Source organism: Podarcis muralis, chromosome 2 (assembly GCF_964188315.1).
Source record: "Podarcis muralis chromosome 2, rPodMur119.hap1.1, whole genome shotgun sequence".
Classification (NCBI taxonomy): Eukaryota; Metazoa; Chordata; class Lepidosauria; order Squamata; family Lacertidae; genus Podarcis; species Podarcis muralis.
Window position 1 is genome coordinate 72,851,788 of NC_135656.1, and position 15,670 is coordinate 72,867,457.

The following is a 15,670-nucleotide window of genomic DNA, read 5'->3' on the forward strand; positions in this document are numbered from 1 at the left end:
TGGAGAGTGGAGAATTTGTGAAACTATGCAGAAATCACAATAGGGCCCCAAAGGAGTGAATAATAATAATAATAATAATAATAATAATAATAATAATACCATTATTGTCAATGTACAACCTGTGTACAATGAAATTAACCGAGCATCACCCCCCCTCATTCTCACTGCACTCTGTATGCTTGTCACACAACACACCAACCCCGATTAGATATCAGATCCCCCACAGCCTTTTTAAAGCAGCTGTAAGGGCACCTACTTTGAGTAGAGTTGAAGCACCGGGGGAAGGGGTGTTATGTTTTATATATATATTATTGAGCACATACATTAATTAGACAGTGAAAGGGTTGCATTGCATGTGGGTATTGTCAGAAATATGATCCCTGATTGGTAGCACATTTTCAGGCACATTATGAATGTGTCTGCTGTTTTCTTCCATTTTTGTATTTTCTGTGCCGAGTGCATCCTACATCTCTGCTTGGCTGAGTCTGCAGTGGACACAGCAGCCATTACACCAGCACCACAGGTATATTTTACCTCTCTTTGTTTTGTTTTTGTTGCATTTTTAAAAGCAGAGCATTAAAACAAGATAACCAGATACACAAGCAGGTAGGAATTAAAACCAGCAAAAATCCCAGTGGAATAAATGAAATGGGTCAGGGGAGAAAATCAGTGAATGGGCAAATTATTTTCACTTGAGTGAGAATTCCACGGTTGGGGTGCTGTAACTGAGAAGGCCCTGTCCCATATCCCAGTTGAGCACCTCTCCTTGTGGCTGAGGATGGGGCAAGGCCAATGAAGACAAATGAAGTCGGCAGGCAGGTTCATGTGGAAAGAGGCAGAGGTTCTTCAAATATCATGGTTCCCAATGTGTGCTATTAAAAGGAAACACAACTACAGTATTATCCTTTGTCCCAGTAGCACTCAGAGCGACCCGAAATCTCTTTTTACTGCTTGACGCTCCTTGCATCCCAACAGTAGACTTCCTTTCTTTCCGATTTTTGCTGAAAACGTTGCTCGCTACTTTGTGACATGTTGGTTAGCTTCTAGTGTGTGTTTTATTTCTGTTGACCATAGCCAACTTTTCTATATCGTACGTTTCCAAAGTGGCTACCCCACCGTTGAATTTTTGGATTCTTCTTCTGACGGGCTAACATGGCTCCAGCACCTGTCCTTTTCTGGCCAAAAAAGCTGCCGTCAAGTGCGCGAGACTGGCCCTGGGACAACCGAGTGAGGTTTCACGTCTTGGTTTCGACACGGTGGTTTAGACGGCGCTAAACATCTCGTGCTTCTCTCCAGGCCTACTAGGGCTGCCTCCGGCTTGCAAACACGAGCACTGCCGGCGACAGCTCTTCGACGTGCCCTCATCGCCCTTGGGGGATTGGTAACGGACGCGTTCCTGTTGCTCGCCCCCCTCCCCGGTTTTATTTCGCCTTCCCTCCTGCTCGGCCCCTGTCGCCCTCCCGCTGCGAGGGACGTGGGAACCTTTCTGCACCTCACGGAACCTTTGCTGCGGGAGCGCCTGTTGCTGCCCGGGGGATCCTCTGGGTGGCTCCAGCTGAGGGGACGCTTTACTGTTGCGGACCCCAAGCGGAGGGAGAGAGGAGCGAGGAGAAGGAGGCGGAGGCGGCGACAACGACGCGGGTGAACGGGGGCCGGCGCGCCACCGAGAGCGCGCCGAGCGCCTCAGCCCCCGCTCCCTCCGCGGCCTGGCCCGCAGCCCCACCAGGAGGTGAGAGCCGGCCGCCGGCTGGAGTCGCGGACAGGGATGCCTGCATGGAGGGAGGGAGGGAGCGCACACAAATGGAGGCGCCGGGGGAGCGGATGGGCCCAGGGGTGGGAGGCAAAGCCCCTCCCCGCTCTCCTCGGCAGAGCCAGGCTCGGGAAGGGGGAAGGGAAGCAGGCCAGGCGGCGGCGCCCCGGGAATACGCGGCTACCGCTCCGGCTCAGCCGAGGATCGGGGGCGGGGAGGCCGGCATGGGGTGGGGGAGGGAAGGGGACCGAGATCAGCACCAAAGGGGTGTGCGCGTGCATCTGGACAAAAGCACCCGAGTTAGTACACGTGAAGAGTGTTTTCCCTGAACAATGAGGTGGGGCTCTCTGGAGATGAAGGCAGCGAGCTATGGAGACTTTTAAGGGATGCTCAGGGAAGTGGCGCTAGGTGTTGTATCAACGGGAGAAAAAAGAAAGTGGGGAATCGTTCATATTACTCCGGGAATGCAGTGTTCTTAACTGTGTGTGTGTGGGGGTGTGTGTGTTAAAAAATAAAAAATAGGGCAAACTCTTACAGAAAAGCTTGGAATTTTAAAAGAAAGTACTAAACCGTTTGCATAATGTTATGCAGTGTGAAAAATTGGTATTAGAAATGCCCTTTTTTTTTTGGAGAGGGACTTAGCTACAACATTAACTTTGAATCAGATACTCTGTTTTTCTTTTTTTACCAGTTATGGTGACTAGCAAAGAGAGGTTGGAATCTGGTAAAACTTTGAAAACTTCAAAGTGGGATGGCACCTGGCAGGGTGTCTTTTGATCTCTGCCCTGTTTTAGATTTTCTGACTTCTTTCACTCCCACTTGATCTAAATGTGGCTAGTACTCACTTGCTTTAATTCTATTTTGTGCTATATTGCTTACTTATCACATTTGTGTCATTGTTCTTTGAAAAGAAAATTTCCTAAAGCTGTAACTGTTACTACCACTAAGCATGTACTGTAAAGTAGGTGTTGTACAGAAGCATGCTTTCTGCCTCTAGGGGTCGCAACCTACACAGAAAGGGCAGGGAGGGGGCAGGCCTTTAAAAAGTGAGTGTATTGGGGGGAAGTAGCAAAGGAGTCTGACAAAAGATGAATTTCTGTAGAGACAGCTGCTTTTGGTTGGTAGTGTGGAAGGGGGGAAAACACAATTGTCTTGTGTATCCATAATCTTGTCTCAGTTGAAATACTTTTTTCTTTCTTTCTTTCTTTCTTTTTTTTGTATCTCACCTGCACAGGAGATACACAAACTTCTGTGAAGGGACAACTCTGAGAAAGTTGAACTTGGTAAGGGTAATAATTAGGAGACTGAATTTGTGGAGAGAGAAGTAGAGAGGAATTACTGTCCTAATGATTTGACTGAATAACTTTTCTATTTAGAACTTAAGACAGAGTTGTTTAGATTGTTTGTTTAATTAGGGTTCTGTTTTCTAGCATTAGATGGAAAGGCACATCTTTGAGATGATGGTGTTGATGAAGTGAGAACCTGGCAGTATCCTGAATGTGATTGGAGAATGAAAGAGATGGGATTAATTTGATTAGATGCTTGTGCTATGAGTGCTTGTGGTAATTGTCTTTGTCAGAGGCAGATAAGCATGGGCTTAGATGGGAGAAGTAGAATCTTTAATGCTGTAGTATTAGTTAAAGAAATTGTAGGAGATGTATGTCAGGATGTTAGGACATCACATTCTGATTATCTTAGAAGTCATGAAAATAAGTAAGTAGGTAAGCCAGAGAAGGTACTGGAAACAAATGAGGAAAAATGGCCAGATGACATTGAATTGTTCAAGAGGTAGAACTGAGAAGTGGAAAAGCTAAAGTTAGAAATGTAAAGAGAATGCCCAGATATAAGCTTGGTGTACATATTACATTTTGCAGAAACAAGATTAAGGTATTGTTTTCTGCAAAGCTCTTGAGCTGCAGAAGCAATTGATTTGACTCTTAATTCCCTAACTAGTTAATCAAAACGGGACGCGGGTGGCGTTGTGGGTAAAAGCCTCAGCGCCTAGGGATTGCCGATCGAAAGGTTGGCGGTTCGAATCCCCGCGGCGGGGTGCGCTCCCGTTGCTCGGTCCCAGCGCCTGCCAACCTAGCAGTTCGAAAGCACCTCCGGGTGCAAGTAGATAAATAGGTACCGCTTACTAGCGGGAAGGTAAACGGCGTTTCCGTGTGCTGCGCTGGCTCGCCAGATGCAGCTTTGTCACGCTGGCCACGTGACCCGGAAGTGTCTGCGGACAGCGCTGGCCCCCGGCCTCTTAAGTGAGATGGGCGCACAACCCTAGAGTCTGTCAAGACTGGCCCGTACGGGCAGGGGTACCTTTACCTTTACCTAGTTAATCAAAACAGAGGCCAGTAAAGTAACAGCATGCTGCTTTTATATGTTTGTTTCTGTGTGAGAGAGATATTTATGATAGAGAACCAAAAGGGAAGCAAAATGTGGAATTATCAGTTATTTTATCTTATATGAGCCTTCTCTGGAACTGTTACCACCTTTTGTGTCAGTGTGTATATCTACATTTCCATACCCCATAGAGTATATGAACTTGCCTTACATTTCCATTTCTTCCCACTCTTTGGCGTAAAGACGTTTCACTACAGGTGAAAGGATTGCTGTTGTTTATATAGCACCATTGGTGTGTATGGCATTTTACAAAGTGGAAGAGGACAGATCCTTGCCCCAAGGAGTGTCTAAACTAAAATTCAACACAGGGGAAACAACAGAGGAAGGGGAGTGACAGCAGGGGTAAACAGGGAACAATATGAGGTTGTTTCAGTAGCACATTCTTAGACTTAATTACAGGCTAAGTTACAATAAGGCATGGGAATAAAGATACTGAGCCAAAGATATTTTCTTTCTTAATTAGCATGGCACTTCTCTGCACAGGTGGGCAGAGATCTTTTAGGCCAACTCAGTCTTTGTCTTTTTTGTAGTTGGGTTTCGTTTCCTTTGGGAGGCAAGTATTTTACTCCCTAGTAAATGTACTGCTTTAATATAATCTCAGAAATGGAAGAAACTTAGTTTCCTGGGCTTCTGAAATTTTGTGTTGGTTTCTTAGGGATTTTTATCTCCCAGCTCTCTTCAAGTTTGTGGCCTAAAACTTATTGGTGATTCTCAGGAATTTTGAAATACTTTTCCAGATGTTGTCATCTCCCTAAATGATGCTAAACCTTTTGTGCCTCAGGTTTCCTTTTCCAAGTACTTGCATATGAGTAGTGGCAGGTTATCTAAAATTTATTTTTCTCCATGTGGACTAATAAGATGAACCAAGTTTGAGGGAGTTCGGAGGATTCTTCATGGTGTACATGCTGCAGTCTGCAGGTGTTCTGCATGTCTACCTTACCTTGTAGGCTCATGTGTTGATATAGTCTAGGAGTGACGTACTGGGTGCAATGCAAGTGTGTACTTGCTAGAAGAATGGACACCATTGTTCGAACTGATTCTCCCTCTTCCATGTGCACTCCCAAATCTGCTTCAAATATCGGTGGTCTTCAAAATCACATCATGCAACATCACTCATGTGATGTTGGATGTCACCTACTGAAATTCACACTTTTCTTTATGGTCACACATTGTCATTAATATTAGGATGCTGTTAAAAGTCTTAGAACAGGGCCAGTGAAAAGTTAACAACCTCTAAACTTGTGCTAAAGAAAAAACTACTAGCTTAAGTCAATCAACCATTAACTTTGGCAAAGGTTTCTGTAATGTTTATAGGCGCATGAACATTGCACATGCTCCTTGTTGACAGAGCATCACTTGCATATCAGTACCGCCTTTTTTTGAAAGTGTAATAGAAATAAAGCAATTGGATGAAATTATGTGTCTAATTTGTGTTTAGTTTCTTTGTCTGATCAGAATTTGAATTTATGCACTACTGTCAACTAGTACTTTTGTCTCTGGAAAAATGGACTTGCTTCTTTGTAAACCTAGATGCCTGAAAGGCTGTTAGAGACTCTCCGTGCAACAAAAGCAGCCTACACTTGCTCAGAGTCACTCCCTTTATTGTTACTTCTCATACTTCAATTCTGAGCCATAGCACTGAAAACAGGTCATATGTAAAAATCCTGGATTCCTAGCTCAAAGTAAACCTCATCCAGTTTCCAGTTCCCTGTATCATTCTGAGTCAGGAGGCTGCTGAAAGGAGTTTTCCTCTTTACCAGTGGAATAAATTACCCATCTATTTGTTTTCCATAGACTAACACTGCTGTTGCCGGACAAGTAGGCATGTTAATTATCTCCTTGCTATGTACCATCTTATATAACTATTTTTAAATTTTCTTTAGAATCTAAAATAATAAAGAAGCTTTAAAAATAATGCTCTGTTTAGCTTAGAATTGACCACATTGTGACAATGAAGGAGATTGTAACCTGATTTTGGCAACCCCCTGTTGAGCACTGGGACTCCAGTTTCTTTAATATGCCTAGCCATATATCTACTGCCAAGGCGGGGAACCTTTTTTGCCTAGTGAGCCAGATCACTGTCTGTCCTGCCCCCCATGGGCCAACTTTGACAGGTGAACAACCCACACATCAATCCCCTAACATTAGTGCTTCCCAAGTGACTTCCAGCCAGCTTGTTGTTGGGCATTTGAGAACTGCATTACAGGGGCTTTGCACCAAGCATATGGTTGGTAAAGCTGTTTTCCTCAGGGATCAGTTGGAACTTGGGCACACAGCCAATCCAGTAGGGTTAAAGTCACTGTTCATCAGCTGTTGGATGGTGACTTAAAATGTGTCTTCTCCAGGGATTGACTGCATGATTGAGTTCCCCATGGGGAACTTGGTTTTACAGCTGATCCACCCCTGCCTCTACCTGCCCCACATTTGAAGTCACATATGATGGCAGGTGGGCATGGTTTGGGGGAAATGACCTCATGGGCCAAGTAGAGACAATGGATTAGAGGTTCATAGAATAGTAGAGTTGGAAAGAGCCCAATGGTCATCTAGTCCAACCCTCTGTAATGCAGGAATCTCAACTAAAGCATCCATGACAGATGGGCATCCAGCCTCAGGTTCACCAACCCCTGATCTACTTGGACCTTAGGATCCTCTTCAGAAGCCCTACTCTGGGTGCTCCTGCCAAATGAAGTGAGGTGGGTGGCTACCAAGAAGAGGACCTTTTTGGTAGTGGCACTTGAGCTGTGGAATGATCATCCCGACTCCAAACCCAGACAATTCCTCAACCAAACAGCTTCCCAATGCAATAGATGCATTGTGTACTGCTCTTTTGAGTTCGTTTCAGGGGTAGAACCTAGCCAGGAAGGATGTTAGAGTTCTTAAGAGACCAAGAGACAGCTATGGGTATTAAGAGTTTAAGGAACAAAAGTCATAGGCTGGAATATACCAGGAAATACTGAAAACAAGAAGATAAGGTTAGGGAATGCAGTAGATAGCTTTAAAGGCAAAGGCAATGTGTTTGTGCTGGATATGGAGGGGGATGGGAATAATTTGGACAGCAAAGTTCCTGATTGTGATGAGAGGACTACATCTGCTCTTATAGCACTATTGGATGAATTACAGTTTACCATGATTCAGGAGCATAATACAGAGTATGACCCAGATCAAAACTGCTGGTTTAGAGCCTTCTTTAAAATATAGAATGTTGGTTCCTTTAAAACGCTAATTTTGTCTTTAAAACAAGGGAAGCATGCCAGATACATCTCTTGACAGGTTTATTAGCCTGCTGGTATATTTTATGAGAATCAGATTAAATCCTGTTGCTGAATGTGCCCATTCAAAATGTTCTGTGCTTCATAGGCTACTATAAAAGAGTATTGTTGTTAGATGTGTTGACAGGAAGGCAGAAGCGGTAGGGCAAAGCCAAAGTGTGTGTTCTGAACTAAATATTTGTCTGCATAAGGTTTTCTCTGGAGGTTTAGTCTGAAAGTTCCACATCATGCAGGACTTGTACATCTAAAAAGTATTTTTTGTTTCTTTCCTGATATGGTAGTTCACATTCTTTTATACCTTCTGTTTCATTTATCAAGAGTATTTTAATGACTACTACAGTAATCTGCTCCACACAATGTTTTGCAGTGTGTCTTTCAATTATGCTCCTTAAAGTTGCCTTAGGCTTCCATTAATACCTGATTTGAAGGAACAAAAAAAGATACTATGTACTAAATTTGTACCTAAGGTACAAAACTACTCTAGAGTTACTTAAGCCTGCCTTCTTGTTACTTTTTGGTTTAGCTTTCAATATGAGGGCAAGAGAGCGATAAGGTGAAAGGGGATCAACAGAGGGGGAAGGAAGTGGTGCCACGCACTTCCTGGTTCGGCCCTGCCCACCAGCAGCATGCAGAGGCCTCCAGTGGATTATTTCTAATGGAATACAGCCCTTGATAGACAAAGGTTGCCCTTCCCCATCTTAAAATAATGCATTTCCTCGGTAAGGAGATGTTTACAACAATGCCTTCACCAATGAGCATTGTTTCATCAAGGGAGGTCTGATTAAGAGTCACTTTCTTAGTCTCAGTGAAGTATTCCAGTAGCTACTGATTTATAGAATAATACCTTAAGCCATACTTCTTTCTGCACAGAGGAACATAAACCCTTTGTAGAAAACCACTGTCTGGTGGTCTTGAAGCTCTTGCCTTAATGAAAAGAGATATTTCAAGTTTTTCTTCTGAAAAGTTTGGAGAAAAGAGAATCATTAGGCAATTCATTTTTAGAAAGTTGCAGATGACGAAGAAGAGATTAGTGAAGGTTTTAGACGGCAATCTTGTGCACACCAATTTTAACTCAAATTACATGTTTGATGAGGAAATGCATGTATGTGTAAAATACAGCTTGACTACCAATCTTAGTAGCATCTGAAGAAAATATATGCTAACCATATAGGATTTAACCCCATCCCTTGCTATGTTAGGCATAGTTGAATGAAGCACATGCAATGATTCTTAATGAGAGAATACTCAGATCTTTTGCAGCAAAAGGCAATCTACTTATGGTGAATTGCTCCCAGGCCAAATCTGCAATCAGTTGCATGCAGAAGTGTCTTGCTCTATTGACTTACATGAAGGCTGGTACCATTTTAAAATGTTACTTACTGCCAAAGTTTGAGCAAGGACTCTTGTCACTTGTAATGCTTTATAACCTAAATAATGTATAGATGTTCAAATTATTTATTGGGAGTATGGGAAACCCAGCCAGATGGGCAGGATATAAAATTATTATCCTTCTCTGTTACCTTCCAGATCCTCCACAGACTTTAGTGCAATATTCTCCCCTTTTTTGGTGGTGGTGATATTTATTAAATAAATAATAACAGTATTTAAGAGTAAACTGCCTTTCAGCTGAAAATCTCAGGGCAGTTTACAACAGATCCCACAAACATTTAAAAGAACCCTAGTTGTTGCTATTATTTAATCCTTAATATAGCAACCAATGTAGAGTTGATGTTCCAACAAAGACCTAATTAATGCTGTGCAGAAAGGCACTGTTACCTCCAGTGTTATGTATTGGATGTGTCTGTAAATGCAAAGCCAGTAGACTACCTTTTGTAACATCTAGATCAGGGAGTGTCAACCTGGTCCCTACAGCCCACTAGTGGGCGTTTCAGGATCCTAGGTGGGCGGTAGGGGGTTCTACAGCACAAGCTGAATCCTTTTTCCATCGAGTACTGGTGGGCGGTAAGGAAATTTGACCATCAAAAAAGATGCATTAGTGGGCGGTAGGTATAAAAAAGGTTGACTACCCCGATCTAGATCCTTCATTGTGCTAGAACATTACCACTTTGCCCACATTTTGTATCTATTTGCATATTTTGCTTTGCAGTAAGAATTTTTTGTTCAATAGCAGCCCAGTGCTATTAAGTTATTCTTTCAAAACAATTTTGTATTATAATACTTCCTTGTGCAGTATTTATGGTTATTCCCCTTTCTTCATCATTGGCTGATAAAATGAATTTGCTGTCTGCTCCTTCTAAGTCACTAGTGTTGTTCAACATCACTGTGGCAGGCCATTGTGGTCTATTTAGTTTACCGGTACTTTTCTTCTTTGGATACTTAGTGCTACTGTTTTCTGTTGCTCGAAGTTGTTTCCAAAGAAAGCACTGAGACTTATTAAATTCTAATGGTTGCAAAATTAGCAGTTTGATTATCTTAAGGGGCTGTGCAACCTGATTCTATGCAGAGTTGGACATAGCTAAGCCTATTTAATTTAAGAATAGGTGTGCTTAACTTGGCGTTGGATTGCATCCTAGTGTTGGTAATGAGATAGAAGAGCAAAATGCTTCAAGTGCCAATCAGTATGTTGTTAGTTGGAGGCAGGACTGTTGCATAAAGTGAGGCTGGCTAAAGAAATTCACATCCATATTTATGCAGAAGTAAGCTCTGTTTGTAGTACTCGTCTTTAGTTACAATTTTTCAATTGATAAACTGAAACCACCCCAGAATGATGCATAATAGTATGAAACTGATGTTTAAATACTAGACCTTAGCCTTCCAACAAATAACAAATAAGATATTATTTCCTTTTCCTATGGAAGAAAGTTGAATTTATTTACCCAATTCTTCACCTTGTACCTGGTTCTTTTTCTCATAACTTATTCCACATCACACGTTATTCGTCATCAAATTCTGAGGGTGCTACTTTTTTGTTGGTGTGTGTATAAACCCATATAAACCCCTCTTCCATTTCCTCCTGAAAAATGCCAGCTTGCTGTGTGTGTCCCGCTATACTAGGTAGATGACAAGATGGTTTTAGTAAGAGACAGTTGGGAAGTCTAGACTAATTATGACTATTCATTTGAAGGTAATTGTTCATCAATTTGAAAAGAGCACTACCTACAGCAGTTAAATGCTGAATGTGTGGGGTAGGGGTAGGATGGAATAGCCTACCCATAAAACCTGAGACGTGGGTGTTAGCTGGACATATTATGTAATTCTCCTTGGTAGATGGTTCTGAACTGGGTCAATCTTGTGTGAGAAATGAGGGCAGGCTAATGTCTGTAATTCTTACCTGCCTGTGGTGCAGTGTTAATGTTGTATATTTGAAGTTTGCCAGGCTAGCTGGAAGCCCTCCAGAAAAGCACTGCTTATGCAACTGAAATAGGCTAGCTACTAGGAACTGGGATGAGGGTGCAGACGTGAAGGGCTGATTACATGACGAAACCAACGAAACCCTCAAAGGAAGTTACTTAAGGGTTACTTAACTTTTTATTTAGCCTTGTAGTTGAGGAGTTGGTTGTCAGAGCATATTAATAAGCTAAATGTGAACTAGTCCATTGAGCATTGCATTAATGTAAGCTAATGTACATTCCCTTAAAATCAGTGGGATTTAGTTAGTTTTTAAATGTATTTCTTTTGCCAAGGGTCTTGTAGCTGATAACCTTACAAGTGTTTACTTACATCTTTTTGGTATGAAACTTGTCAGTGTGAAAGTCTAATCTAGTTTGCAATTAAAGATTTTATCTGAAACCATGCAGTAGCATTACATTTGTCTGTTGAAATCCTTATTTTCAGCTATTGTGCTTTATGCTAAATAGGCTGAAACCACGAGACATTTATTAGGAGTTTGTTAATAAATGATGGTTTGTTGTCACTTTGTCCTTGCTACCTGGTTTGGAAGCATTATGTGTTTTGCTGTAGCCAGATAGTATGTCACCTCTAAACTGAAGAGGGCTGTTTGCACTTTTTGTAAAGAGGTTTAAATCCAGGTGGGTTGGTTGACTCAGCTGTGTGGATTTTGTAGGAGATGACATCTTTATGTACAATTGAAGATCTGGACTCAACCTGGTTATTTATGTTCAAAAAATAGACACACTCTCTCATCTTCTTCCACTTGGAAGGCAGATTTTTGGAAGGCCAATTTAAAAAAACAAATAAGCAGCTTTTGAGAACCATAAACATCAGAATTTAGCACTGTATCTTTTTAAGAGTTATTTTGTACCCGGCTTCTCTGTCTCCTGTGTTTTTCTCCCTGCTTTTTCTTACTCTTTGTGGCTCCATTTCTCTACTTAGTCTGATTAGAATAGGAGATCTTGTGGATAGAGGAGTGACAAGCAACCAGGACATGTTCGTGTACTCCAGATTTTGATATATTCAGAATATGTGAACTTTCTGCTTCTTATTTTGCCCCAAATATACAAAGTCATAATGGTTACTATTTTGAGGGGTGTTTTGATGTTTATATAGTGGTACCTCGGGTTAAGTACTTAATTCGTTCTGGAGGTCTGTTCTTAACCTGAAACTGTTCTTAACCTGAAGCACCACTTTAGCTAATGGGGCCTCCTGCTGCCGCCGCGTCGCTGGAGCACAATTTCTGTTCTCATCCTGAAGCAAAGCTCTTAACCTGGAGCACTATTTCTGGGTTAGCGGAGTCTGTAACCTGAAGTGTATGTAACCTGAAGCGTATGTAACCTGAGGTACCACTGTATAGTAAAATCAAGTTGAGGTAATTTTAATCTCTTTTAGTATTTTAACTTTTGTATTTTATGGAGAAATAAGAGTTGTGGATCATCAGCATATGGGTGGCACCTCGCCCCAAAACTCCTAATGACTGCTCCCAGTGGCTTCATGTAGATATTGAATAGCACCGGACATAATATAGTTTCCTGTGGTATCCCAAAAAGGCACTCTCCCCAATAATACTACTCTCCCAGTTCCAGTCCCGAAGCTAGGAAAGGAACCACTGTAATACAGTGTCCCCATCCCCAGAGCCGATCCAGGAGGATACAGTGATATGAAATGCCAATGAGAGATCAAGAAGAAGCAAGGGTGGGGGGCCTCTTCAGTGTTTCTAATCAAAGGGTAACAGAAATTTGAAACAAACAGAAGATATAAAAGAAGATATTTTTCACATCCACAGAGAACACAGTGTATTTCTTTGTTAATTTGAAGTCACAGACTTCTACACTGTATGTATATTGCATTTTTTATGCTCAGGAACAATTACCAACAAGAAATGGAGGCGGTGACTACCTGCATACACAGGGAAGGAGGAGAGAGAAGGATGAGTGCTCTAGAATAGCAACATGTTTGTACTCTAAATTCCATTATACAGGGCAAAAAAATGGAAAAGCAAGCAGCTAGTTACACCACCAGCAGCAGTTCTGAGGCAAAGAGAACTTGGGTACCATTGCCTCCAAGTAAATGCAAGTCATTTCTCCAGGTTATACCATTAACATTCTCATCTGTAACCTATAACATACAGTTTGGATGAAGACATTGTACTCCTTATTCTTCTTTAATATCTTCTTCCTCTGATGTTAATGGCTATCACTGCTCACAAAAAGTCCAGTTAGCGACTGTAGAGTGGAAAGCTTACAACGAACTGGGGTTAAGCTGTATCATACTATGCAATCTATTGTGCTTGATTTTAATTTCCTCATGTTTTTTCTTGCTCTTTTTGTAGGGCTGCCTTAACACAGATCATGAGCAGGTAATGCACAAGGAGTGCCATTGGGAATCATGTCGGACGAGTCAATCTCAGGGAGTGATCCGGACGTGGACCCGGACTTGGAGCAGGAGGATATGGAAGAGGAGGAGGAGGAAGAGGAGGATGAAGCAATGGAGGAGGACAATGATGGGGATGATGAAGAGGATTTACTTGATGAGAATGGTGAGTAATGGGCAAGGGAGTCCATGAATGCTTTTTTGTATGTGCTTCCCGGCACTGTTAAATCTGGTGAATAAATCATTAGGTTTTATATAAGAGGCAGATTTGTTCACTGTGGAATTTATGCGAGTACAGGTCTTTGAACATTTGTACCAGTTTTTGAACATTTAAGTCAGTAGGTTATATAATGTGACAGCCCAGTCCTGAATTGGCAACTTGCATTGCTGTAGCTAAAACTGTATCCAAATCTGGGTGAACAGGGCAGAGTTATTTAGCTCTGCAGCTGCTGGGGAAGCCCCTGTCTAGCAATCCATTTTGAGAAGAATTGTTACTATGTGTCTGAGGCATGTCTGTTGTGAGGGCATCAGTTACACCTTTTTTGTGAAATATTTGGCTTCTCCGGACATCAGATTTGAATGAAAGGGCACGAGGCTAAAACTACGGCTGTGTGTACTTTGCTACATATATTAACATTCTGTGCCAAAGAAAGCTGTCCCTTGTGGCCTAAATTTTACAGATCTACTCGGTCTGTGCATTATTTCCTCTTATTTGCATAGTTTTACAATCTTGACTGTTCTGTATAATCAACTCTGTGTTGGTAATTAAGGGAAATTGCAGCAGCTATGTAGAGCACTGATGCCCCACCCAAAACTGCTGGAAACTTTATCCAAGTTCCTGATACTTCAGCAGGGGTTACCCACATGTAGAGCTAGTTTGAATACAGTTAGGACATTGCTTATTTGGTTTAACTTGAATTTTGCTCTTTGCCGCTCTTGACTATGCCATACAGGGAAAAATACAAGCCAGGAAGAAACTAGAGCCTGGCTTGTTACATGCAAGCTCAGGCTAATGAGGGCTCATGGTTTGTTTCTGTCCACAGAAACTACAACCCCATACAAGCTAAGTTTAGCATGTAATTCCTGCCTTGTGTCCTCCTCTGTGTGGCAAATTAGTGTTGTAGTTTAAGATTACACGTGAACTGGGCCATAGTTGTTAGGACATAGGAGCACAGGAAGAATCTTGGGTCAAAGGCCCCTTTAGATCTGTGTTCATTGTTTCCAGTACTGGCCCACCACCTGCATTAGCAAAACCTCACAATGAAAGTGATAGCTTTTCGTTGTCTTCAGTATGTTGTGTTCTGGTTCAGTTTAATACTATGACTAGCAGTTATGGATAATCCATAACTCCATTGAAGGAGGTTGGAGTAGATGACGGTCAGGATCCTTTCCAACTCTACAATTCTATGATTCCATATGATTCAGTTATTTATGCTATTAGATTGGCTTAATTTAGTCTTCAAGTGTTGCACCCTATACTACATTCTGTGTTTTTTTTCTGCACTCCTGCAGAATCATGTCACATGCACAGTCCTGACTCAAGACTAGAGAAAAAGAGGAAGGCAAGTCCTCCATTTTTACCTGTTGCTCAAGGTGCATTCAGATGCCTCTTCTAGCTTCTTCTTCTCCTCTGCTGCTTTGTGCTTGCTTTTTAAATGGTTTCTGTTCATGGTGTGTGTGTTGAGGGAGAGGGAAGGAGTTGTTGCACATCTGGAAAAGCAAGAGCACTCACTTCAAAATGGAGTCTTGGCCAGCAGCAGTTTCTCTTGTCTGTGCTTCTCCCCTATCTCATTTTTCTAAAATTTTCCTCTCATTACAGCAGCTAACTGAACGCCTGCAGTTGCATCTGCTTGCAACAAATTCAACTCTAGGAATCAGTATCCTCTGTTATTAGAAAAGCCCCTCTCTCATCATTCCTTTGCGAAGTAGCTCTAAATTGGAGCTCATTGCTAGGTCTTTTTTCTCTTCTGTTTTGTACTAACTGCAGACCCATCACTCTTGTTTCCTTAAAACATGGAATTTGGAACTGAGAGGAGATCCTCTGTAGATTATCTTAATATGTGGTCAGGTTCAAATGGGAGAAAGTTGTCCTTCAGATGCCCTGGTCCTGAACTATATAGGGTTGTATTCAGCTAACTTTTAATGAGAGTAGACCCACTGAAATTAAAAGACCTAAGTTATGATCATTAATTTCAACTGCTCTGTTCTGAGCAAATGTTAGTTGAATACAGCCCAAAGTACTTTAAAGATCAGAGGTTAACAGCTTGGCCACCACATTCTGGTGAACCACTTCCAGCTGAGCAGAGGGATGTCTGTTCACAGCCTGGGCATAAAGGGCCAACGGTGAACCCAGAAGGACCTCGAAACTGCAAACACATGTTTTCAAGTACAGTTTTATGCTATCTTCATGTAGGGTTGTCATACCTCAACAACCTTTCTGTCTGGATTTTCACTGTTTGAAACATGGCAACCCTATCTTCATTGCAGTTCAGTTAACTGTAACTCTGATACATTCTTTTTCAGTTCC

At 42.0% G+C, this 15,670-nt stretch overlaps 1 protein-coding gene across 2 annotated transcripts in view; it reads left to right on the forward strand.

The window, feature by feature from the left end:
• Positions 1 to 1,566: 1,566 nt before the first annotated feature.
• The window catches only part of RAD54L2 (RAD54 like 2), a 58,595-nt gene continuing 44,491 nt past the window's right edge, over positions 1,567 to 15,670 (forward strand). For both annotated transcript variants that reach the window (XM_028718716.2, XM_028718718.2), the window contains exons 1-2: positions 1,567 to 1,729; positions 13,103 to 13,309. In XM_028718716.2, coding sequence (XP_028574549.2) covers positions 13,159 to 13,309 — 151 coding nt within the window. In that variant the 5' untranslated portion in view covers positions 1,567 to 1,729; positions 13,103 to 13,158. The remainder of the gene's footprint in view (positions 1,730 to 13,102; positions 13,310 to 15,670) is intronic.